Raw genomic sequence first — 27,821 nt, 5'->3', positions numbered from 1 at the left:
GATGGTATTGGGAGGGAGACAAACCATAAGTGACTCTTAATCTCACAAAAAAAAACTGAGGTTTGCTGGGGGGAGGTGGTTAGGGAGAAGGGGGTGGGATTATGGACATTAGGGAGGGTATGTGCTTTGGTGAGTGCTGTGAAGTGTGTAAACCTGGTGATTCACAGACCTGTACCCCTTGGGATAAAAATATATATTTATAAAAAATAAAAAATTTAAAAATAATGGAGGCTTTCACTGCTAGGATAAATGAGGCAGAAGAAAGAATTGGTGTTATAGAAGACCAAATGACAGAGAATAATGAAGCTAAGCAAAAGAGGACAAACAGCTACTGGACCACGAGGCGAGAATTTGAGAGATATGTGACACCATAAGAAGAAACAAAATTAGAAAAATTAGGTTTCCAGAAGAAGAAGAAAGAGAGAGAGGAGCAGAAGGTATACTGGAGAGAAATATTGGGGAGAATTTCCCCAATACGGCAAAGGGAACAAGCACCAAAATTCAGGAGGTGCAGAGAACGCCCCTCAATATCAATAAGAATAGGCCAACTCCCCGTCACCTAATATTAAAATTTACAAGTCTCAGTGACAAAGAGAAAATCCTGAAAGCATCCTGGGAAAAGAAGTCTGTAACATACAATGGTAAAAATATTACATTGGCAGCTGAATTATGCACAGGGAACTGGCAGGCCACAAAGAGTTGGCATGATTTATTCAGAGCACTAAATGAGAAAAATATGCAGCCAAGAATACTATATCCAGCTAGGCTATCATTGAAAATAGAAGGAGAGGTTAAAAGCTTCCAGGACAAACAAAAATTGGAAGAATTTGCAAACACCAAACCAGCTCTACAGGAAATATTGAAAGGGGTCCTCTAAGCAAAGAGAGAGCCTGCAAGTGGTAGATCAGAAAGGAACAGAGACCATATACAGAAAGTCACCTTACAGGCAATACAATGACACTAAATTCATATCTCTCAATAGTTACCCTGAATGTTAATGGGCTAAATGCCCCTGACAAAAGACACAGGGTATCAGAATGGATAAAAAAACAAAACCCTTCTATATGTTGCCTACAAGAAACTCATTTTAAGCCTGAAGACTCCTCTAGATTGAAAGTGAGGGGATAGAAAATAATTTACCATGCTAATGGACATCAGAAAAAAGCAGGAGTGGGAATCCTTAGATCAGATCAATTAGATTTTAAGCCACAGACTATAATAAGAGATGAGGAAGGACACTATATCATACTCAAAGGGTCTGACCAACAAGAAGATATAACAATTTTAAATATCTATGCCCCCAACGTGGGAGCAGCCAACTATATAAACCAATTAATAGCAAAATCAAAGAAACACCTCAGCAATAATACAATAATAGTAGGGGACTTTCACACTCCCCTCACTGAAATGGACAGATCATCCAAGCAAAGATCAACTACGAAATAAAGCCCTTAAACGACACACTGGACCAGATGGACATCACAGATATATTCAGAACATTTCATCCCAAAGCAACAGAATACACATTCTTCTCTAGAGCACGTGGAACATTCTCCAGAATAGATCACATCCTCGGTCCTAAATCAGGTCTCAACCACTATCAAAAGATTGGTATCATACCCTGCATATTTTCAGACCACAATGCTCTAAAGCTAGAACTCAACCACAAGAGGAAGTTTGGAAAGAACCCAAATACGTAGAGACTAGACAGCATCCTTCTAAAGAATGAATGGGTCAACCAGGAAATTAAAGAAGAATTGAAATAAATCATGGAAACAAATGATAATGAAAACACAATGGTTTAAAACCTGTGGGACACAACAAAGGCAGTCCTGAGAGGAAAATATATAGTGGTACATGCCTTTCTCAAGAAACAAGAAAGGTCTCAGGTACACAACGTAACCCTACACCTAAAGGAGCTGGAGAAAGAACAAGAAAGAAACCCTAAGCCCAGCAGGAGAAGTGAAATCCTAAAGAGTAGAGCAGAAATCAATGAAATAGAAACCAAAAAAAAAAAAAAAAAAAAAAACACATTAGAACAAATCAACAAAACTAGGAGCTGGTTCTTTGAAAGAATTAATAAAATTGATAAACCCTTGGCCAGACTTAATAAAAAGAAAAGAGAATGGACCCAAATAAAATCATGAATGAAGAGGAGAGATCACAACTAACACCAAAGAAATACAAACTCTTATAAGAACATACTATGAGCAACTCTACACAAACAAATTTGACAATCTGGAAGAAATGGATGCATTCCAAGAAACATATAAACTACCACAACTGAACCAGGAAGAAATAGAAAGCCTGAACAGACCCATAAACAGTAAGGAGATTGAAACAGTCATTAAAAATCTCCAAACAAACAAAAGTCCAGGGCCAAACGGCTTCCCAGGGGAATTCTACCAAACATTTAAAGAAATAATTCCCATTCTCCTGAAACTGTTCCAAAAATAGAAATGGAAGGAAAACTTCCAAACCCATTTTATGAGGCCAGCATCACCTTGATCCCCAAACCAGACAAGGATCCCATCAAAAAAGAGAGCTATAGACCAATATCCTTGATGAACACAGATGCGAAAATACTCAACAAAATACTAGCCAATAGGATTCAACAGCACATTAAAAGGATTATTCACCACGACCAAGTGGGATTTATTCAAGGGCTGCAAGGTTGATTCAACATCCACAAATCAATCAATGTGATGCAACACATCAATAAAAGAAAGAACAAGAACCATATGATACTCTCAATAGATGCTGAAAAAGCATTTGACAAAGTACAGCATCCCTTCCTGATCAAAACTCTTCAAAGTGTAGGGATAGAGGGCACATACCTCAATATCATCAAAGCCATCTATGAAAAACCCTCCGCAAATATCATTCTCAATGGAGAAAAACTGAAAACTTTTCCGCTAAGGTCAGGAACACGGCAGGGATGTTTATTATCACCACTGCTATTCAACATAGTACTAGAGGTCCTAGCCTCAGCAATCAGACAACAAAAGGAAATTAAAGACATCCAAATCGGCAAAGAAGTCAAACTATCACTCTTTGCAGATGATATGATACTATATGTGGAAAACCCAAAAGACTCCACTCCAAAACTGCTTGAACTTGTACAGGAATTCAGTAAAGTGTCAGGATATAAAATCAATACACAGAAATCAGTTGCATTTCTCTACACCAAAAACAAGACAGAAGAAAGAGAAATTAAGGAGTCAATCCTATTTACAATTGCACCCAAAACCATAAGATAACTAGGAATAAACCTAACCAAAGAGGCACAGAATCTATACTCAGAAAACTATAATGTACTCATGACAGAAATTGAGGAAGACACAAAGAAATGGAAAAATGTTCCATGTTCCTGGATTGGAAGAATAAATATTGTATAAATGTCTATGCTACCTAAAGCAATCTACACATTTAATGCAGATCCTATCAACGTACCACCCATCTTTTTCAAAGAAATGGAACAAAAAATCCTAAAATTTTATGGAACCAGAAAAGACCTCGAATAGCCAAAGGGATATTGAAAAAGAAAGCCAACGTTGGTGGCATCACAATCCCGGACTTCAAGCTCTATTACAAAGCTGTCATCATCAAGGCAGCATGGTACTGGCACAAAAACAGACACATAGATCAATGGAACAGAATAGAGAGCCCAGAAATAGATCCTCAACTCTATGGTCAACTAATCTTCGACAAAGCAGGAAAGAATGTCCAATGGAAAAAAGACAGCCTTTTCAATAAATGGTGCTGGGAAAATTGGACAGCCACATGCAGAAAAATGAAATTGGACCATTTCCTTACACCACACACAAAAATAGACTCAAAATGGATGAAGGACCTCAATGTGAGAAAGGAATCCATCAAAATCCTTGAGGAGACCACAGGCAGCAACCTCTTCAACCTCAGCCGCAGCAACATCTTCTTTAGAACATCGCCAAAGGCAAGGGAAGCAAGTGCAGAATTATCAAGATCAAAAGCTTTTGCACAGCAAAGGAACAGTTAACAAAACCAAAAGACAACTGACAGAATGGGAGAATATATTTGCAAAGGACATATCAGATAAAGGGCTAGTGTCCAAAATCTATAAAAAGCTTAGCAAACTCAACACCCAAAGAATAAATAATCCAATCAAGAAATGGGCAGAGGACATGAACAGACATTTCTGCAAAGGAGACATCCAGATGGCCAACAGACACATGAAAAAGTGCTCCATATCACTCGGCATCAGGGAAATACAAATCAAAACCACAATGAGATATCACCTCACACCAGTCAGAATGGCTAAAATGAACAAGTCAGAAAATGACAGATGCTAGCGAGGATGTGGAGAAAGGGGAACCCTCTACACTGTTGGTGGGAATGCAAGCTGGTGCAACCTCTCTGGAAAACAGCATGGAGTTTCCTGGGAATGTTGAAAATAGAACTGCCTTATGACCCAGCAATTGCCCTACTGGGTATTTAACCTAAAGATACATACGTAGTGATCCAAAGGGGCACGTGCACCCGAATGTTTATAGCAGCAATGTCCACAATAGCCAAACTATGGAAAGAACCTAGATGTCCATCAACCGATGAATGGATCAAGAAGATATGGTAAATATACACAATGAAATACTATGCAGCCATCAAAAGAAATGAAATCTTGCCATTTGCGACAACATGGATGGAACTAGAGTGTATCATGCTTAGTGAAATAAGTCAAGCAGAGAAAGACAACTATCATATGATCTCCCTGATATGAGGAAGTGGTGATGCAACATGGGGGCTTAAGTGGGTAGGAGAAGAATAAATGGAAGAAGATGGTATTGGGAGGGAGACAAACCATAAGTGACTCTTAATCTCACAAAACAAACTGAGGGTTGCTAAGGGGAGGGGGGTTAGGAGAAGTGGGGTGGGGTTATGGACACTGGGAGGGTGTGCGCTTTGATGAGTGCTGTGAAGTGTGTAAACCTGGTGATTCACAGACCTGTTCCCCTGGGGATAAAAATTAAAATATATGTTTATAAAAAACTAAAAATTTAAAATTTAATAAATAATCTAGTGTTTATCCAAAAAATAAAGGTGTTAAAGAGAAAAAAAAGAAAATAAATAAATGGTGAATATTAAAATATTAATTCTGCATTTAAGCTTAAATGATCTCTTAAATGTTCATTCTGCATATATAGTATATATATATATAACATGAAATATATATATGTATATATATCTATGCACACACATTAACAGAATGAAAGATAGCTTATTATTTTAAGATTTTATTTTTTTGAGAGGGAGAGAGAGAGAGAGAACAAGAGTGAACAAACAAGAGCACAAGAGCAGGGGTAAGGAGAAGCAGATTCCCCACAGAGCAGGGAGTGGGGTTTGATCCCAGGATACTGGGATCATGACCTGAGCCAAAGGCAGGCACTTAACTGACTGAGCCACCCAGGTGCCCTGAAAGATAGTTTAAAAATAAAAAAGCAAGTGTCAGAGGTAAGTATTAAGAAAAGCAAATTGCAAAACCCCCCCCAAAAAAAAAAATCTTTTCAGAATGACTGGGTACTATTATAAATAAAAATAGTAATTTTAGTATCTACGGTTAGTGTGTCATAAGAATCGTAAACGAATTGCCTTTTTTGTTAGAATTCCTAACGTATGGCACAAATCACAATTAAAATACTGCTTTTGGGGCACTTGGCTGGCTCAGTGGTTTAAGGCCTCTGCCTTCGGCTCAGGTCATGATCTCAGGGTCCTTGGATCAAGCCCGCATCCCGCTGTCTGCTCAGCAGGGAGCCTGCTTCCCCTCTCTCTCTCTGCCTGCTTCTCTGTCTGTTTGTGATCTCTGTCTGTCAAATAAATAAATAAAAATTTTAAAAAATGAAAATAAAACAAAATACTGCTTTTGTGGTCAATATTATGAATGCAAACTATCCACATTTGATTTAAAAAATTATTTAGTTATGTGTAGGAGTTTCAGTTGGACTGGAATAACAAAAATGTTAAATGGATATAATTCATTTGGTGAAATTCCTGATGTTTTAAAAACTGCCTAGGTTAAAATGGTGCAATTTTAGTAAAAATAAATTACATTGTATTATTGGCTTTAAATTATAAATGGAAACAGAAAAAAAAATAGAAAAGAACATTTCCAGCCTACACAAAACTAATGTAGCTCCACCATTAGAAACAGAGTTGGAGTGGCTGCGTAGCTTAGTTGGTTAAGTGTTAAACTCTTGGTTTGGGCTCATGTCATGATCTCCTGATGGTAGTAGATCAAGTCCCATATTGCACTCCCCTAGTCTGTTTCTCCTGTGCCCCCTCCCTTGTTTCAAGCACATACACACACACACACACACACACATGCAAACACACACTCTCAAATAAATAAATAAATAAATAAGAAGAAAGAAAGAGTGAGTCAGGCCTACTAGGTGAAAATGTTTATCTCAAGTGAAACCAACTCTCATGATTGGATTTTATTCACACTTAGCATTTTTTTTCTCTTTCATGGACTTTTTACTATCTCTAGTGGCAACTTTAAATCCTTCAAGAAATCCCAATAAATATCACAGCAAAAACAAAAATAATTTCCATATTCTATTAACTTGGCCTGCAAACCTTCCTCGTTTTAGCTGATGACAGATAAAGGAAAGTTAAATAAATATTTCAAAACTAACACTTTATGTAGTGATATTCTTATCACCTGACAACATAATGCTATTCCACACAGGTACATTTTTCTAAGTCATTTCCATAATGTCAACTAGAACCGATAACCACCAAATTTAGAGTTCCACTTTCCAAGCATATATAAATTGAGCTGTGTTAAAATTTCTTGAAATATATACCTGAGATGTATGATAGTCACCCTACATAGGCAAAATACCTAACCCAATGGTCAAGATAAAGTTAGGTTTCATTTATCTATGCAGAGACGTAGATTTCTAAAGGGACTTTAAAGACATTGAGTTAACTTTTATAATATTTATGTAATTTCTCACCCTTTCAAATTTTCTATTTTGTTTCAGTGATGACAAATTGCAGATATGGTACATCTTTACTAGTCAACCATGTACAGGAGGAAAAGAGGCCTTTAGAATTTCATAATAAATGGAAGTGAACAGGTATGGTCATTTTTAAAATAAATGAGATGCTAAAATTCTGTCTATCTTGTTTACTTGGCATTGTGATATGAAAATTCTTTAAAAGAGGAAAACTAATAAAAGAAAAAGATGAATAAAATCCAACTAAGTCTTAACTATGTATTATTAGTTTAAAACTTGTTCTTGCTCCATTCACTGAAAGGGCAGTCGCACCTATTCTGGCTGGTTAGAGGAAGACATGCATATTATAACACAATATCTGACATGTTAAATGACACCAGAGAAAGTGAATCACCTATGTTCAATATCGGGTAAAATTCCCAAATACTTTTTCTAAGAGAATTTCTAAATCAAAAGTTGCCCAAGGTTTTGTGAGAACCTACCTATTTTACATCTCATTCCAAATATTAAACAATTTGCTATAGCCATTCTTATATAATTATTAATCAGCAAAAAAATCAAAATACACAAAAATGCAGGCTTTACAGCATGGCCTTTGAGGATAGACTGAAAAGACAGGATACCTTTATGCTTAATCCAAATCCTCCTACAGTTTGTCTTCTAATGGTCACCGTTCTTTCCTGAAAGACAGGATTTTAAAAGAGGTTAGAATTTCACAATAATAGACTTACACACCATTTTCCTCCTCTCAATTCTGTTTTTGTTCCTTTAAAAAAGAAACATTTTGTGACACCAAACAGGCTTTAATTTTTGCAACAAATGGATCATTTTGTAATTTTTAATCAAAGGTTAATTTATTTGTCTAGATAAAAGGTACTGTATGGTTATTAAGCTTCCTTTCAATGATTCTCTGGACATATTTTGGAATTTTAACTTTTACCTTCTTACTTTCTCATTTTCACACTATGTATTCTTGTTGTCTAAGAAATGACAAGTTTGGGTTACAAAAAAATAACTCTGTGTCAATGGTAAATATTATCTTTGTCAACCAAGGTCTTATTTCCTTCAGGACTAAATCATCTTGCTGTGGAAATCTGAGAGCTGAGCTGGAATGCTGCTGTTTCCCAACACATAAATGATCCATGTGTGTGTCTAGGACTGTGGATAAACCAGGTTCATAATGATTGTTTATTTGGAAAAGAATGGATTTTATACCTAACTAATAATGACAATGGAATTATCAATTTCCAAAATCAATTATCTTTTTCTTTCAACAATGGTAAAGATAATTCAATCACTAGTGTTTAAAACAAAAATCACAAAAATCTACATTTGAACAAATCCTTTAATTTAAAAAAAAAATCAGTATTACTCTGTTTTAGGGCCATTCTACATCATAGGGCCATTCTACATCATGCATATTCTGGAAGTGTGTTGAAATTTTATTTATTACCTTCTCAACTTACTTATAACTTTCTTATGTTTTGAACCTCCCCCTATCCATAACACTTTAAGACTTCCTCCCCTTTCTCCTGTTGTACTTGGGATAGATGTTTCTCCCTACAAATGCCCAGCTTGTTTGCTATGATCTCTTTCTTATTGATTCTTTCCTTTACTCCCTGGTTTTAGAGGGGCTATGTGGAGCAGTTTATATTATTTAAAAAGAACAAAAAGAGGGGCGCCTGGGTGGCTCAGTGGGTTGAGCCTCTGCCTTCGGCTCAGGTCATGATCCCAGGGGCCTGGGATCGAGTCCCGCATGGGGCTCTCTGCTCAGCAGGGAGCCTGCTTCTCCTCATCTCTCTCTGTCTGTCTCTCTGCCTATTTGTGATCTCTCTCTCTGTCAAATAAATAAATAAAATCTTTAAAAAAAAAAAAACAAAAAGAAAATCTGGAAAATGTGTGCTTCTGATGGTTCTTCCTAAATACTTTAAGGTAGTATAGTATAAAACCTCATCATGTTGGCAGTTACAAAATATTTTCATTTAGCCATGTTTTTAGATTTCATAAATAAAAGCAAAAAATGTTTAAAGAACAAGACCACTATACCAGATATTGAGGTATAATAAGTGTCATTTATTTTGAATTAAAAAATAAACATTTATGGTTGGAGATTGGGGCATAAGAAAAAGAATTATTAGTACAAATTAATAACACTTAGTTATCTCAATTTTTTGTCATGTCCTAAGTAATTTGACCTATTTTAAAACTATAGATTTCACTCTTAAAACCTGTCCTCTAATTATGTTTTCAAGTCAACATTAAAGTTACTTACACAAAGTAAGTTTACAGATGTATTACAATGTATGAAAAGGAACATGAAATATAAAACACATTATTCATGTTAAATAATACCATAAACTCTACTTTTTATTTTTAAGCCAAATATTGTATCACTCCCCATTTTTGGGATCACAGATATGGGAAGAAACAGTACTTTAGAACTTATATTGTAATATCTATGTATATAAGCATAACTTCATGTACAAAATCAAAAAGGAAAGTGGGCACATGCATTATACACACAGAAAATCTAATTTAAAATATATTACATATTTATTGGAAATGTCCTTTTGTTAGACAAGGTAAGAGGAACCTGTTAAATTAAGTAATCATTGTTTATTTCTAACTAAAGGATTGATTAAAGCTATAAATTGAAAATAATGGAATTGAAATCAAAGAATCTATCAATGACTCAAGTATCCACAACTTAATATGTTCGGAAAATTACTTAATCCCTATGAATCTCTTTTTCCTAATCTGTAAAATGGTGATAAGTAAGACAGTAACAGCTTTCTTTTGAGGAGTAGTAATTGTGAAGAACCCCAGGATAGAGTAGAAATTTAATTAATATTCTCTCTCTCTCTCGCTCTTTCACACACACACACAGACACACACAAATACACACAATCTGTTATTCTAGACAGATATTCTTATTTAGTAGTCACTTAAATATCTGATTAATATTTGTCCACTTTGTATTCCAATAGTTACATCACAGAGTAACTCAAATACTGGAAGTCTCAGCTCAAGGATAAGCCAAGTAAATGGCTGTCTTTACTCTTTTAAAACGGATAAGCAAACTGCTTTCACAAAACTGCCTATCAAACTAAAAGCTTCTTAGATAGTAGTTATTTTCTTAATTCCATGTCTATAAGGAACAAATTCTTGACTCCTTAAAATAAAGATTCATCTTTATTTTCTCAAAGTAAAGAAGTCAGTCTGTCAAAGAAAATCTATTTTATTTAGTAAATTACTTCACCTAAATTTCCTACAACGTCTTGCACAGAAATCATTAGTCACAAGGACAACTTGATAAGTAAACTCTATTAACCAGCCAAATGTATACTGAAACACTGCTTTTCTTTGAAGGGACAACAAGCATGCCAGGGTGATCAAAGGTCTATGCAACGTCTTTACTCCTTGTCTACAAGACTGCTTTCCAGTCTTTGGTGGAGAATATTTAGAACATGTTCCAAATCAAATGCAAAATCGATGATGCAGAAAGGAGTTTGGAAACTAGAGAGTCAGCAATAACAGCTGAAAATCTCAGAGACAGCAATTATTTTAATGTATTTTAAACACATGGGCACATGCACATATATGCAAATTCCAACCAACACCTTTATATGCTATTGCTTCATTAGCTTATTTTATAAGAAAGTAAGGAGAAACAAGCAAGACAAACTCATGTTTTAAGCCAAAATATTAAATTTTTCACTGCAGGTAGTGGGAAGTATAGAATGGCAAAACAACTGTTCCCAGTGTGGCACCTTCCCGACATTCTTCCCACTGTCTCTATGTTTGTGTTATCTATACCCTCTATCCCCTTTCCACCTCTTCACATTTGGTTCTTTCCTACTGTCCCCACCAAAATATTTTTTTAATGCAATGTAATGAATTGTTTCAGCTGCTCACCTCATAAATCAGAGAATATCTATCTGAAAACTGATCTGAAGTTGTATTTAGTTACATCTGGGGTGTCATAAAGACATTGCCTAAGTAACAAAGCCCTATCGTTCAGGAAACTAATGCTTATTGGTTATTTTATTCTTTAAAACACAAAATCAAGACAAGTATCCCCACATTCTTACATATACAAAAAGCCTTTCTTTAATCTTCCTATTCCTTGTAAAATGTAAACGATGGACTTAGAAAAAGGTGCTGTAGGAGCTCCTGGGTGGTTCATTTGCCTAAGTGTCTGCCTTTGGCTCAGGTGGGTCAGGCTCCCAGCTCAGTGGGGAGCCCGCTTCTCCCTCTCCCTCTGCTGCTCTCCCTGTTTGTGCTCTCTCACTCTGTCTGTCTCTGTGTCAAATAAATAAATACAATCTTTAAGAAAAAAAAAAAAAAAGATGGGCTGTATACCTAACTAATCAGCATAAATGTTATGGAAAAAAAAACCTTGTTTTATTTTTTAAATTAATTTATTTATTTTCAGAAAAACAGTATTCATTATTTTTTCACCACACCCAGTGCTCCATGAAATCCGTGCCCTCTATAATACCCACCACCGGGTACCCCAACCTCCCACCCCCTTGCCACTTCAAACCCCTCAGATTGTTTTTCAGAGTCCTACATTTGTTTTCTGTCTAAATAAAATTATTGTCACCACTGCCCTCTGGATTATTATATTTGAATACTCCATGTATGCTGTGTGAACTATATGGGAACTATAACCAAAATATGCATGATACCAAACACAAAGTGTTGTTATGGTGTATCCCAAGTATAGAAATGTTTGAGATATGTAGTTGAAAAGAGAAGGAAGCAGTGAGAACAGTGCAGAAACTAGAGAGATTATCAAAAGGAGAATTGTTTGTACTGATTATGTGGGGTGGGAATAAAGAAGATATATAAGAAAAGAGGGAATGTCATTAGTTCTTTTGATGGTTCAAGAAGAGTATAAAATGTTGAAAAAAGAATAATAATAAAAATGGTAGCTTCTAGGTACTGAAAATAAAATATGTGAACTGACAGGTTTCACAGCACATATAACTATTAAAATACATTGTGACCTTGATTTTTTTTTTTGTCAACTATTTTTTTCTGAGAGCTGAGGCTTGTCCACAGTTGAATTCCAAGAATTTAGCATAGGGCCTATATCAAAGTTAGGCTTTCATGCATTAAGTGAAAAACCAAAAGCTTTTTGCAAGTATTTTCCTAAGTAATCATCCTAACAACACTTAGGATAGACAATATTTTTCTAATTTAGAATGAGAAAACTAAATGCAAAAGAGTTATATTAATTTGACAAGATCCAAATCATGATTTAAATCAAGGTATCTCTGATTCCACTATAACAACAGGATTGGGATGGGATGGAGAATTGGGATGAAAGAAAAAAAGAAACTGGAAAATCAGGGTACATTGTAATAAAAAGAGAAGGAATTGTGAGAAACTGAATGTTTTCCCTCTAAAATCAAGAAAAAGGCAAGGATCATCTGTCTCATTGATGAGGGAGCAGGAGGCTGGCTGAGGACAGAGCAAGAGCTGGCACCTTGCACCCCCTCTCCACCCACTCCCCTCCATATGTGTAGCATTCCTCAGGCACCCCTGACTGCCATAAAACGATAAATAGTTAACTTGCAGGGATCGCAATCCTGCAGAACAGGAATCTCCTTTGCTCTACAGATGTTCTAGAGATCTAAACAGGGAGGCTACCTTATCAATAGCACAAATTTCCAGAGGCAAAGAACTCTCAGTTCCTGAAGCCCTAATGTCTCCCTCCCCACCATAAAATGGAGGAGGCTGAGGTAGAAGGGAATGTAAATGATAGCAGGATCATAACACCCCACCAAGAATCTCCCAACTATCTCGATGTTAATGCCTGACCTAAAGATGACATTGATCAAGCCATAAGGGCAAGGCCTCCCCCCGGCACCTTGTAGGCCCTCCTTAACATGTGAAAACTCTGTTGAAACCTCCCATGCCTTCTCCTTACCTTCCCCCAACCGCAAGGTATATAACCTGCCATCCCTCTCAACCTGGGGCAGCAGCTCTTCCTGCCCACAGGTCCTGTCCCCGTGCTTTAATAAACCACCTTTTGCACCAGTGACATCTTAAGAATTCTTTCTTTAGTCGTCGGCTCCGAACCTCACCCCACCGAACCTGACTTAGGTTCTGGGACTTCATCATCATCACTCCTCTTACATTGTGCTTGGATTCTCAACTAGTGCAATAAGGCAATAATCTGAAGTAAAAGTCATTGTCTATCTGGAAAATCCCAAATAATCAATAAAATCCTCATAGAAATAATAAATAATTGTTCAAGGTCACAGGAGACAAAAATATACAAAAATCAATTGCTTTCCTATATATCACCCATGAGAAATTAAAATTTGAAATGAAAATCACAATATCATTTACAATCGCTCACAAAAAAGGAAATACTTGGTATAAATCTAACAAAATAAGTGAGAACTTATATATGGAAAACTACAAAACTCTGGAGAAAGAAATAAAAGATGATTAAAACAGAGAATTTTATATTCATGCACTAGAAGACTCAGTATTTTTAGGATTCAACTCTTCCCAACTAGATCTACAAAATCAATGCCATCCCACTGTTTCTGAGGTTAACGTGGGAAGCCAGAAGACCCATAATAGCCACCACAATATTGAAGTAGAAGAAAAAGTTGGAGGACTCAGGATGCCTGATTCAGGACTTACTAAAAGCTACAGTAATTAATACAGCATGAAATTTTTGAACATATAGATTATTGGAATAGAACAGAATGCCCCCAAACAAAACAAAACAAAGCCAAAGCAAACATGCAGATGCAGTTAATTGATCTTTGACAAAGAAAAAAGGCAAAAAGAAAAAAAAACAAAAAAAAAACACAAAAAACAAAAACAAAAAAAAAAGGGAAAGAAGAAAGAGGAAGGAAGGAAGGAGAAAGAAAGAAGGGAAGGAAGGGAGCAATCTCGACATTGCCATTCCTTTCATAAAAATTAACACAAGTTGGATCACAGATCTAAACATAAACACTATTATTATAAAACTTCTAAAAGAAAACAGGAGAAAATCTCTGACTTTGGGTTTAACAATGCGCTTTTCAATACAATATCAAAAGCATGATCCATAAAAAGAAACAATTGATGTTAAAATATTTTAAAATTAAAAACATCTACTTTGGGGCGCCTGGGTGGCTCAGTGGGTTAAGCCACTGCCTTCGGCTCAGGTCATGATCTCAGGGTCCTGGGATCGAGTCCCGCATCGGGCTCTCTGCTCAGCAGGGAACCTGCTTCCTCCTCTCTCTCTCTCTGCCTGCCTCTCTGCCTACTTGTGATCTCTCTCTGTCAAATAAATAAATAAAATCTTAAAAAAAAAAACATCTACTTTGTAAAAGATATGCTTAAGAGAATGAAGAGTCACAGATGTAAAGAAAATATTTGCATAATGCATTCTGGTAAAGGACTTGTTTCCAAAATATATGAAGAACTCTTAACACTTACCAAGAAAATAAACAATCCAATTAAAAAGTTGCCAAAAAATTTGAGCTAGCACCTCATCAAAGAATATACAGATGGCAAGTAAGCATATGAAAAGATGCTCAACATCATTTGTTATTAAGGAATCGCAGATTAAAATAATGAAGTAACATTACACATCTACTAGGATGACTAAAATCTAAAACATTGACTATATCAAGTGGGATATATCATCATAAGAATTCACCCTCCTTGCAGGTCAGAATTCAAGAGAGTTTGGTAGTTTCTCATAGAGTTCAAAGAAGTCCGAAAAGATTACATAGGAACTGCACTCCTACATATTTAATCAACTCATTTTAACATTTGTGTTTACCTAAAAAACTCTGCATAAAAATATTTGTAACAGCTTTATTCATAATTGGCAAAAACTGAAAGTGACCAAGATGCACTTTATCCATAGGATGGATAAAGAAACAAACAAAACTGTGTGTGGTACATCTGTACAAGAACATATTTATTCACTAGTAGAAAGAAATAACTGTCTAGCTTCAAAAAGACATGGAGAAACCTCAAATGTATACCACTAGGTAAAAGAAGCCAGTCTTAAAAGGATACATATTCTGATTCCATTTATAAGACACTCTGAAAAGACAAAACTATAGAGACAATGAAATGATCAGTGGTTGCCAGGAATTCAGGGAGAGGGAGGAAGGGCTGAATAAATGAAGCACAGGAGATTTACAGGGTAATGAAACTATTATTTTGATATTACAATAATGAGTACATGACGTTAGACTTTAGTGAAAGCACATTAAACTTTAGAGAACAAAGAATGCATCTTAATAGAGATTCATTTAGAAGAGTCATTTAAGAAGTTAGAGGATCCAGAGAGGGAATGCAGCTGTAACAAAACAATCTCATTGCATTTAAAATGTCTGTTACTATCTCCTTGAAAGGAATATCGGTAAATGTGCTGAACTAGGTAACTTTGGAAATGAACGGAATCAGTAAGACTAAAGCTAAAGACTAAAGACAAAAGGTACTGCACATAGTATCGTATTCTGGTTGTTCTGGTTGAGAAAGACTTTCCACATGAAGGTAAAGTTAATAATTCTGACTATATATATATATGCATATATATATATATATGAATTAAATAAGTAAGTTGATAGTAGATGTTTCTTACTGTTGGAGAGGGAATTTACAGCAAGGGAAAAAGGCTAAAACAGTCTATTGTGTAATGGAAGACAGTTAAAGATAGCAGTATGAACTCATGCTTAGTGTAATGTGGATACAGATGGTTACACACAGAAATATTTAAAGATATAGGAATATATAGAGATTATCTTTCATCCTTTTAAAAATAGTTTTACAGGAATACAATTCATATACCATAAAGCCAACTATTTAAAGTGTACAATTTAATGAATTTTAGTATATTCACAGTTATGCATTCATCACCATAATCAATTTTAAAATATTGGCATTTTTCAAAATGTAACCCCGTATCCTTCAATCCTTAAAGCTCATCCTAGCCTTAGGGATCTACTAATTATCTAACTATCTACTAATTAATATAACTAATTAATCTAACTAATTAGTAGATCTACTAATCCACTTTCTATCTCTATAGATTTGCCTATTATGGACATTTCACATAAATGGTATCACACAGCATACAGTCCTTCATGTTGGCTTCTAACCATGATATTTTCAAAGTTCATCTATGTTGTAGCATGTATCAATATTTAATTTTTATTAATTAAATATTAATTTAAATTAATGACATTCCATCACATGGGTATGCCACATTTTATTTATCCATTTCTCCACTGATAGACATTTAGGTTGTTTACACTATTTGGTTATTACAAATAATGCTGCTATAAACTTTTGTGTGCAAATTTTGTATGTACCTATGTGCTTTTTTCCTTTGACCCTTTGCTAAAGAGTGAAATTGGGAACTGTTAGAATGTTTTCCAATGAAGCTATACCATTTTACAATTCTCACCAGTAATGTCTGAGAATTTCAACTTCTCCACATCTTCACTAACACTTGCCCTTCTCTATCTTTATTATTATAACCATCCCAGTGGCTATAAAGTATTTCATGTGGCTTTGATATATACTTCCTTTATGGCTAACAAGGTTGAGCATCTCTTCATTTGCTTATTGGTTATTTATATACCTTCTTGGGAGAAATGTCCCCTTGAACCCTTTGAATGTGTCACAATATTTTATACCTATGTTGTCTCCTAAGAGTTTCATATTTTTAGCTTTTATACTTAGATTTTTGATCCATTTTGAGTTAATTTTTATAATGTTGTAAGTTCCCAAATTCATTATTTTGCATGTGGATATCCAATTAATCTGACAGCATTGCCTGAAGAGATAATTTTTCCCCATTGGTCTTGTCACCCCTGAAAATTAATTGATTGTAAATATGAAGGTTTATTTCTGAACTCCAAATTCTATTTCAATGACTGTGTATCACTATCTATATGCCATATGTGGACATATCTCACACTGTCCAAATTACCACTTCTCTAAAACTGCTAAGTTTTGTTTTTTTTTTTTTTTAAATCTGGAAGTGTGAGTGCCTCAAATTTTTCTTTTACAAAATTGTTTTAGCTATTCTAAGTCCCTTTCATTTTTATATGAATCTTAGCATTAGTTTGTCTATTCTTGCAAAGAAATAAGCTTGGATTTTAATAGAGTTTGATCTGTAAATCATGTGGAGATCACTAGTATTTTAACATATCATTACATTTTGGAGCTCATGAAAAAAGAATGCCTTTCCATGTATTTAGATCTTCTTTAATATCTTTCAATGTTTTTTTGTTGCTGTTGTTGTTGTTATTTTTCATTTTCAGAATATATATTTTGTACATTTGCAAATTTAATCCTAAGTGTTTCTTTCTTTTTTTTTTTAAGATTTTATTTATTTACTTGACAGAGATCACAAGTAGGCAGAGAGGCAGAGAGAGAGAGAGAGAGAGAGAGAGAGAGAGAAGCAGGCTCCCTGCTGAGCAGAGAGCCCAGTGTGAGGCTCCATCCCAGGACCCTGGGATCATGACCTGAGCTGAAGGCAGAGGCTTTAACCCACTGAGCCACCCAGGCACCCAAGTGTTTCATTCTTTTTAAAAACTATTTTCAATGGGGGCACCCCAAAGCCTGTTGGCAAATGTAATTTGTAGTGAGTCCTTCCTGAATTAACAGTTAGACATGGGTGTTGTTTGAAATTTAAATATTTCCTGTTTATTTTTAAAGGTACCATTGCAGAGAACGGAATAGCACCTTTCTACTTTCATATTCTCCACCACCTATGAAACTGAAATCTTATCTTTATAGTTTTGTTCTGACAAATGAGCATCTATAATGGATTCAAGCAGTAAAGTGATGTCAATTACTGCAGCCAAGTTCAGTCAGTGGTGAATCTTTTGAACTGAAATCCAGGCACTGTGAGCAACCACCCATGTGGTTGTCCCCTGATCCATTCTGTCTCCTATCTTCTAACACTTATTAAGATTATGACAGCTCTGAGAAGTCCTATATTAAGCATGCTATTTCTTTTTGTTTAATCTATTGTTTCCCTAACTGAAAAATTTACTCTGTGATTTCTAATTGTTTCAGACACATATATATCTAAAAGGTCATGTGGACCAAAGATTCACTCACTTTTAATCACCTAATAAGTTGTGTTTGAATATGTCATACCCATAAAACCTCTAGGCAGATTATAAAAGAACATTTGAGCAAGTTATTTGTCCTAGAATATGTTTGAATCATAATATGAAAATAATTTTGAAAATGTACATAACCACTGTTTATTTTATGTTTTCAATAGTCCAGTTTTCAAAAAGGGATTTATACATTTATAAATATTGATATTAATAATGATTATATTTCTGTGGTATTTCATATCTTAGTGGAATTAGCTTTTAATTTTATAACACCATTAAATAATGGTTGTGATAGTTGCCTTTGTCATCATGCTAATTTAGAGGGAAATTACAGTAATATTATTAATCTTGACTTTTGCTTTTCCTGAGATCCTTGTTTTAGGTTGGTTTATACACATGCGCGCACACACACACACACATAATCTACTTGTTTGTTTTGTTGAGAGGATCTAGAAGAAACAATACCCTGTGACATTGTTTTGGGGTTTGTTTGTTTGTTTGTTTGTTTGTTTTAATGCTAGTTTTGGCCCAGTTTGAGGCCCTGGCTTGAAGCTGGACAGTTCGCCTCTGGAATAGCAAACTAAGTCCATACCCAACCACCTCCCTGACTGGGCTCTCACTCTCAGGGTCACTACCTATCTGCCCTAATCACTCATGACCTGGCACTAGACAGCTAAGAACCTAAGAGCTAAGAACTGCCTATGCCTCAAGCTTGCTGCAATTATTCAAACTAGCCAATGACTAACCTCGCTCCCTGTTATATTCTGGGGAGGGAATGACGTGAAAGAGGGTCACTGGGGTATTGCATCTCACTGTTTTCTGCCTCTTAAATTTTCAGTGAAATGCCCCACTACAGCCATATTCCCTGAGCCTATGGTTCACCCTCTAAAAGCAAATTTCATCTTTGCTTACTGTTAGGGACAGACTGGGGAATGAGGATTTGTGATCTAAGAAAGGCAATCCAGTTCTTTAAAACTTCACACAGAAATTCAGTTTCTATCTTGAGCCCTTCCTGAACCCAGGACTTCATTGGACTCTTAGGCTTTAAATTCTTGAGTTTTTGTGCCACGTGAAGTTCAGGTTTGACTACTTCACATTGCCTATGTTAGCAGCCCCATTTCAGACACTGAGATTTTAGCTTTCTCTAAACTACTGTTAGTTGTCTCTCACCCCACCAAATTGTTGCCAGCTTCCAGCTGGAATTTCTTTTCATTCTCCTGTGCTTTATGCCTCTCTTGAAGTGATATATAGATTTGCTCTAAGTCAAGTCTTCACGCACTGAGCTTTACCGAGCCGATTTCCACACAGGATACCCTGTCTTCATACTTGAACTGGAAGTACTGCGTCTATGCATGCAATCACCATATTTCTCTGTGAGATGACACTTTTCTGCTGTGGTTTTTGGATGAAGGGAAAATGAGATAAACTTCAGTTAAAATTAAAACTTTTATGGGAATGTTAAAGGGAAAAATATTAAGAGAGTCAAACTTTTGGAAAGGGACAATTAAAGGATAATTATTCAGAATAGCTGGAATACAGAATTCTTGGGCGCCTGGGTGGCTCAGTGGTTAAGCCGCTGCCTTCGGCTCAGGTCATGATCTCAGGGTCCTAGGATCGAGTCCCGCATCGGGCTCTCTGCTCAGCAGGGAGCCTGCTTCCCTCTCTCTCTCTCTGCCTGCCTCTCCATCTGCTTGTGATTTCTCTCTGTCAAATAAATAAATAAAATCTTTTAAAAAAATAAAAAAAATACAGAATTCAAAACCGAGATAGATGAGACCTTCTTATTTCCTTTCTTGAAATGGTAAATATTTCAAATAGTTGATAAATGGCTACTACATAGGAGACACTATTTTATCTGTTGTAACTACAAAAGAGAACAAAGCATCAAAAATCCCTGCTGTTAGGTGTTCACATTCTAATTGGGAGACAGGTTAAGGGCAATGCACGCTTTGGAGAAAAATAATTCCAGAGACATAGAACTTCATACTAATGAAAAGGGAATAAAAATGGTCTCTTTGAGGTGAGGACACTTGAGGATAACTGGTTTTGGTGAGAAAATAATAAGTGAAAATATACCCAGATAAAGGGTATTTCAGGAGAGAAAGGCCAACAAGTCCAAAAACCCTACAATGAAATTCACCTGCTATACTCAGGAAGTATCAGGTATACCCAGAATAAAGGGAACAGATTTCTTTATTTCTGATCTATAGGCCTTTCATTCCTGTTTTAATGCCTTACTGCTCTAGATAAAACCTCCAGTATTCCATAGGAAAGCAGTGGTGTGAGCAGACATCTTTGCCTTATTCACAAACTTAGGGGAAATGTATTTCATTTTTTAGTATTAACTATATTATTAACTATAAATTTGTGTAGATATTCTCTTCAAAATTATAGAAGTTCCTGGTTTTCTGATGGTTTTTATCATGAATTGACTTCACTGATTATTTTTGGATTTTAAATCAGTCTTATATCCCTAGAATAAACCCAACTTGATTGTGATGTATAATTCCTTACAGTGTTGAATTCTATTTGCTAACATTCCAAGAATTTTTGTGTCTGTATTCATGAAGTATATCGATCCATAGTTTTAAGTTGTGTACTGCCTCTTGTTCTGGTATCAGAATAAGTTTAAAGAATGAAATGTTACATATTACCTCTACTTTTTTCTGGAGGGAGACTTTATAGATTTTTTTATTAATTATTCTTTGGTAGAGTTCTCTGACAAAACCACCTGAGACCTGAGATTCCTTTTTATAGAGTTCTTTCATTACAGGAAATTCCATTTCCTGAATTATAAAACAATCAGTTCCATATGGCCTGAGTTGTTTGAAGAATTAGCCAACTTTACCTAATTTGTTAAACTGAGGTGTATAGAGTTGTTCATAATCCAGGGACACCTCGTTTTATTGTGCTTCACTTCATTATACTTCACAGATAGTGTGTTTTTTACACACTGAGGCATTGGGGGACCTGAGTATCAAGCAAATCTACAGGCACTTTGCTCACTTATGTCTCTGTGTCACATTTCAGCAATTCTCAAAATATTTCCAACTTTTTCCTTATTAGTTATGTCTATTATGGTGAACTGTGATCACTGTCTTTGATGTTATGGTTGTAATTGTTTTGGGGCACCACAAACCATGCCCATATGAAACATCAAACTTCATAAATATCATGTATGTTCTGCCTGTTCTCCAACTAGTTATTCCTCCATCTCTCTCCCTCTTTTGGGGGCTTTCCTATTCCCTGAAATATGGCTATATTGAAATTAAACCAATCAATAACTCTAAATAGGTGCTCAGTGTTCAAGTGAAAGGAAAAGTTGCATATGTCTCAATTTAAATCAAATATTAGAAATGAGTGAGCTTAATGAGGAACTCACATTGAAAACCAGACAGGCCGGAGGTTGGGCCTGTTGCATCAAACTGTTAGCCAAGTTGTGAATGCAAAGGAAAAGTTCTTAAAGGAAATTAAAAGTCCCACTCCAATAAACACACAAATGATCATAAAATGAAACAACCTTATTGCTGATATGGAAAAAACTTTAATGGTCTAGATAGAAGATCAAACCAGTCACAATATTCCCTTAAGCCAAAGCCTAATCCATAGCAAGGCCCTAACTCTCTTCAATTCTGTGAAGACTGAGAGATGAAGATGCTGCTGAGAAGAAGCTTGAAGCAGAGGTTGGTTCATGTGCTTTGAGAAAACTAACCACCTCCATAACTTATGAGGAAGATGAGAAAGTGCTGATGTAGAAGCTGAAGCAAGTTATCCAGAAGATCTAGTGAAGTTCATGCTTGAAGGTGGCTACACTAAACAACAGATTTTCAGTGTAGATGAAACTGCCTTACATTGGAAAAAGATGCCATCTAGAACTTTCATAGCTAGAGAGGAGGTCCCAAGGCCTGGCTCAAAGCTTCAAAAGACAGGCTGACTCTTTTGTTAAGGTCTAATGCAGTTGGTGACTTTATATTGAAACCAATGCTCATGTATCACTAAAAAAATCCTAGGGACTTTCAAAATAATGCTAAATCTACTCTATCTGTGTTCTAAAATTGAAACAACAAAGTATGGATGGTGGCACATATGTTTATAAAATGGTTTATTTAATGTTTTAAGTCCCCTGTTGAGACCTATTGCTTAGAAAAAAAGATTCTTTTGGGGGCACCTGAGTGGCTCAGTTGTTAAGTGTCTGCCTTCTGCTTAAGTCATAATCCCAGGGTCCTGGGATTGATCCCTGTCTTGCGGGGGTCCCTGCTCAGCAGGAAGCCTGCTTCTCCCTCTCACACTACCCCTGCTTATGTCCCCTCTCTTGTAGCCTGTCAAATAAATAAATAAAAATCTTTTTAAAATTATAAGAAAAAAAGATTCCTTTTAATATTTTATTATTTGCTCACAATATACTTCATCACCATAAACTCTGATGGAAAACAATGATATTAATATTGTTTTTATGCCTTCTAACACAACATCCATTCTGTAGCCCATAGATCAAGGTATTGTTTAGACTTTCAAGGCTTATTATATAAGAAATACATTTTGTATGGTTGTATTTGCCATAGATGGTGATTCCCTGATAGATCTGGGCAAAGTAAATTAAAAACCTTCCAGAAAGTATTAACCATTCTGGATGTCACTAGAACATTCATGATTCATGGGAAGAGGTCAAACCATCAACATTAACAGGAGTTTGAAAGACGTTAGTTCCAACTTTCATGGATGACTTTGAGCAGTTTGAGACTTCAGTGGAGGGAGTAACTGCTGATGTGCTAGAAATACCAAGAGAACTAAAATTAGAGTGGAGTCCAAAAATGTGATTGGATAGCTGCAATCTCATGTTAATACCTGAAGAGATGAAAAGTTGCTTCTTATGGATGAGCAAAGAAAATAGTTTCTTGAAATGGAAACTACTAGTGAAGATGCTGTCATTAGTGTTGAAATAACAAAACAAGATATAGGATATTACATAAGCATAGTTAGTAAAGCAGTGACAGGGTTGAAAAGATGGACTCTTATTTTGGAAGAAATTCTACTCTGGGTAATATGCTATCAAATAGCATCACATGCTATTGAGAACGCATGCATGAAAGGAAGAGTCAACTGTTGCTGCAAACTTCATTGGTGTCTTAAAGAAATTGCCCCAACCACGCAACCTTGAGCAACCACCATCCTAATCAGTCAGTGGCCATCAGCATCAAGATAAGAACTTCCACAAGCAAAAAGATTATGACTTGTTGAAATTTTAAATGATAGTTTGCATTTTTAAGCAATAATGTGTTTTTAACTGTGGTATGCACATTGTTTTGGTTTTTATTTTTGTTTTTTGTTTGTTTGTTTGTTTTTAGGAGAGAACACTATTACCTACTTAAGAGACTATAGCATATTGTAAACATAACGTCTATACACATGGAAAACCAGAAAATCCATTTGATTAGCCTTAGTGTGATATTCCCTTTCCTGTGGTAATCTGCAACTGAATCCATATATTCAGTATCTTTTCTTCATCAATCTTACTGAGGGCTTGTCAATTTTACTGATCTTTTCTAAAAACCTGGTTTTTGTTACATTTATTTCTTCTCCTGATTTTTCCTCAATTCATTTTTCCTTCTGTTTTTATTTCATTGATTTCTGCTTTTTATTATTTCCTTCATTCTACTTGCTTTATATTTATTTTGCTTTTGTTTTTTCCATGTCCTCTGCAAGAAAGTTTTTATTATTGACTCTAAATTTTCTTCTTTTCTAATGTATGCATCTAATGCTACTTCCCTCTCAATACAACTTTTTCTGAATCCCACACATAGTGATATGCTGCATTTGATTCAATTCAATGTATTTTTAGATTTCCCTTGAGACATTTTAATTGATTCATTGTTATTTAGAATTGCATTGATTAGTTTCCAAGTGTTTGGTAATTGCCTTCTTTCTGTTTTTGATTTCTGGTTTGATTCAATTATACATAAAGAACACACTTTGTATTTCAATTCTTTTAAATTTCCTAACATATGTTTTATGACTCACAGTGTGTTTTTTCTTGATAAATGCTCTCTGTTATGTTTTAAAGAACATAAAGCATACATAATATGCTTTATGTTCTGTAAATGTTCATTAGATCTGGTTGATTAATGAGTTCGAATATATTGCTGAATTGGCCTATCAATTTTTGAGAGAGGATGTCAAAGTCTCTAAATATAATTGTGGATTTCTCTATTTCTCCCTTAATTTCTATCACTCTTTGATTCATATATTATGCAGTTCTTTTATTTGTTCATACACATTTAAGATTGCTATACATTTCTGATAAGTTGACCTTTTGTTATTATGTAATATATTACTTTGCACCTTATCATTTTTGTTTTGCCCCAAGGTCCACTCAGTCTGATATTACTATCTACTCTTTCTGAGGTCTGCTTTTCTCAATTAACAGTTTCATTAATGACATATCTTTGTAGATTTTTTCATAATTTTATTTTCAACTTATTTATATCATTTTACTTGATATAAATCTTGCAGAGAGGATAGCATGAACTTACTTTTTTTTATTCACACTTCTAATCTCTATCTTTTAATTTATAAGTCTGCACCAATAAAGTAAAACTGAATTTAATTTAATCAAATAACTGATATGTTAATTCTGGCATTTTATTTTATTTTGTAATGTCTCTGTTCTCTGTTAATTTCTCCCCTCCTTTTCACTGTTTTCCTGTAGATATGTGTATATTTTTTAGAATTACAGTTTGATTTATCTATCGTCCTTTTTGAGCATGTCTCTGTATAACTAAATATGTTATACAGAGACACGCTGACCTGGCAGTGGATTCGCTATAGGTAATATCACTGTCTCCCACTGCCAATATTTTACCAATGCAAAGCAGATGAAGAATACCTATCTTCATTTATGTCCTTTACCTTGTTTTATTTCTAATATAATTGCCTTTAATATGTCCTCTATGATCACTGAAAACTACATTAAACATTGCTACAATTCTTGCTGAACCTTCATCCATCATTTAGAAAACTCAATAGAAAGAACAGGTATTGTATTTCCCATATTTTTACTCTTTCCATTGTTCTTTCTTCCTTTGTGTTATTCCAATTTATTTCCTCTTCATTTACTTTCTGCTTATAAAGTCTTTTTTAGTCATTCTTCAGAATATTTCTGTTGGTAAAAATTTTTCTTAGTTTTCCTATTTATCAGTTTCCCCTTGATTACTGAAGAATATTTTTTTAATTTATTTTTAATTTATTTTCAGCATAACAGTATTCATTGTTTTTTGCACCACACCCAGTGCTCCATGCAATCCATGCCTCTCTAATACCCACCCCCTGGTTCCCCCAACTTCCCACCCCCCCACCACTTAAAATCCCTCAGATTGTTTTTCAGAGTCCATAGTCTCTTCATGGTTCACCTCCCCTTCCAGCTCCAACTCCCTTCTCCTAACTCCCCATGTCCACCATGCTATTTATTATGCTCCACAAATAAGTGAAACCATATGATAATTGACTCTCTCTGCTTGACTTATTTCAAATTCAGCATAATCTCTTCCAGTCTCGTCCATATTGATACAGAAGTTGGGTATCCATCCTTTCTGATGGAGGCATAATACTCCATAGTATATATGGACCACATCTTCCTTTTCCCTTCGTCTGTTGAAGGGCATCTTGGTTCTTTCCACAGTTTGGTGACCGTGGCCATTGCTGCTATAAACATTGGGGTACAGATGGCCCTTCTTTTCACTACATCTGTATCTTTGGGGTAAATACCCAGGAGCGCAATTGCAGGGTCATAGGGAAGTTCTATTTTTAATTTCTTGAGGAATCTCCACACTGTTCTCCAAAGGGGCTGCACCACCTTGCATTCCAACCAACAGTGTAAGAAGGTTCCCCTTTCTCCACATCCCCTCCAAAACATGTTGTTTCCTGTCTTGCTAATTTTGGCCATTCTAACTAGTGTAAGGTGATATCTCAATGTGGTTTTAATTTGAATCTCCCTGATGGCTAGTGATGATGAGCATTTTTTCATGTGTCTGATAGCCATTTGTATGTCTTCAATGGAGAAGTGTCTGTTCATATCTTCTGCCCATTTTTTATATGATTATCTGTTTTGTGTGTATTGAGATTACTGAAGAATATTTTTGACACATACAGAAATCTGGGTTGATAGTTGCTTCTTTTCAGCCTTTGGAGTACTTTGCCACTTTTAGGGGAAAACTGCTGCCATTTTCAGTAGATTGTTTCCTCCCTGTTTCTAATATGTTAACCTTTTTTCTTTCTGCTTTTAAGGGTTTTTTTTGTTTTTTTTTTTTGTCTTTAGTTTTCAGGATTTGGCTATGATGTATCTTGACATGGGTTTCTTGGTTTTATCCCTTTGAGATCTGCCCTACTTTTTGAATGTGTAGAGTTACATCTTTTACAAAATTTGGGAGTTTTCAGTGAGCATTTCTTCAAGCACTCTGAGTTCTAATCTCTTTCTCTTTTCCTGGGACTCTGATGAAATAAATGTTAGATCTTTTGTTAGAGTCCCATGTGTCCCATTCTTTTTTCCCCAGTTCAGTTTCTCTCTTTTGTTCAGAAAGGTAATTTCTATGTTTCCATCTTAAAGTTAATTAATGTTTTCTCTATCTTCTCCATTCTGTTGAGCCCATCCATTGAGTTTTTATTACAATTGTATTTCCAGTTCTATAATTTCCACTTTTGCTAAGACCTATTTTCTCATTTGTTTCAATCCTGTTTGTAACAAACGGGAAGCAATTTTATGACAGCTACTTTATAATACTTGTTAGATAATTGTAACATCTGTATCATTTCATGGTTGGCATCTGTTGATTGTCTTTTCTCATATAAGGTGAGAATTTCCTTGTTACTGGTCATAGGTGAAATTCCAGCTGCTTTCCAGGCCTCCATGGACAAAACCATGGCTGGAGGCATAGGAATGCCTCATTACTGCTCCCCGAGAGTTCTCAGCTGACACTATTGTGAAGAGAGGTTCAATGGGCTGTAGTGAAAATCCTGACTTTTTGTAAGGCCTCCTTGTGTACCTCTCCAGTGTGATGTGAAGGAAAAAAAAATGTTTCTTTAAACATCAAATTTCTCTGTCTGTGACATAAAACATAGGAAGAAGTCAGTTCTAAGTGGGAAAAATAGTAAATGCGTCATTTTAAAAAATGACCATTTTAATTAAAAAATTCACTCTTTAATTTATTATGTTAAATCATGTAGAATAGCAATTACATAAATTATATGGAACTTGTTTTCACAATATGACATTTAATTTCACCTAGTTTGTGTGATTCTTCATTTCCAAAACAATCCAAATGTTAGCCTATTAATCTTACTCAATCTTATTGAAATATTACATATTTAATTAAAATAAAATTCTATGGAAGCAATATAACCTTCATAAATCTATAATATTTAGAATATCCCTAGGCTCTTTTTTACCAATATCATATTAAGAACACTTTACTTTGGTGTCAAGTAATAATAATGGAACTCCCTTGCATTTAAAAATCATTCATTCACTCATAGAACATTTTGTTTTGAGGTGACAATTGTTGTTTTCTAATTTTATACAGAAAGGCTACTGCCTAAATTGTTAAAACTGTTCATCCAGAATAATCATTCAAAATTATAGGCAAAGTGAACTACAGAAAGGAACAAATATCCAGATCAGTAGATTGTTCATTGTTTTAGGAATCAATTATGACCTCAGATA

General features: G+C 35.2%; 1 protein-coding gene across 1 annotated transcript in view; it reads right to left on the bottom strand.

Moving 5' to 3' along the window:
- The window catches only part of SNTG1 (syntrophin gamma 1), a 383,856-nt gene that overhangs the window by 312,450 nt on the left and 43,585 nt on the right, over positions 1-27,821 (bottom strand). The window contains exon 3 of the mRNA XM_059392846.1: positions 7,622-7,678. Within this exon, the coding sequence (XP_059248829.1) occupies positions 7,622-7,678 (57 nt within the window). The remainder of the gene's footprint in view (positions 1-7,621; positions 7,679-27,821) is intronic.

This window comes from Mustela nigripes, chromosome 3 (genome assembly GCF_022355385.1).
Source record: "Mustela nigripes isolate SB6536 chromosome 3, MUSNIG.SB6536, whole genome shotgun sequence".
Lineage (NCBI taxonomy): Eukaryota > Metazoa > Chordata > Mammalia > Carnivora > Mustelidae > Mustela > Mustela nigripes.
The sequence above is the reverse complement of the archived record's forward strand: the minus strand, read 5'-3'. Positions and strand labels throughout refer to the sequence as shown.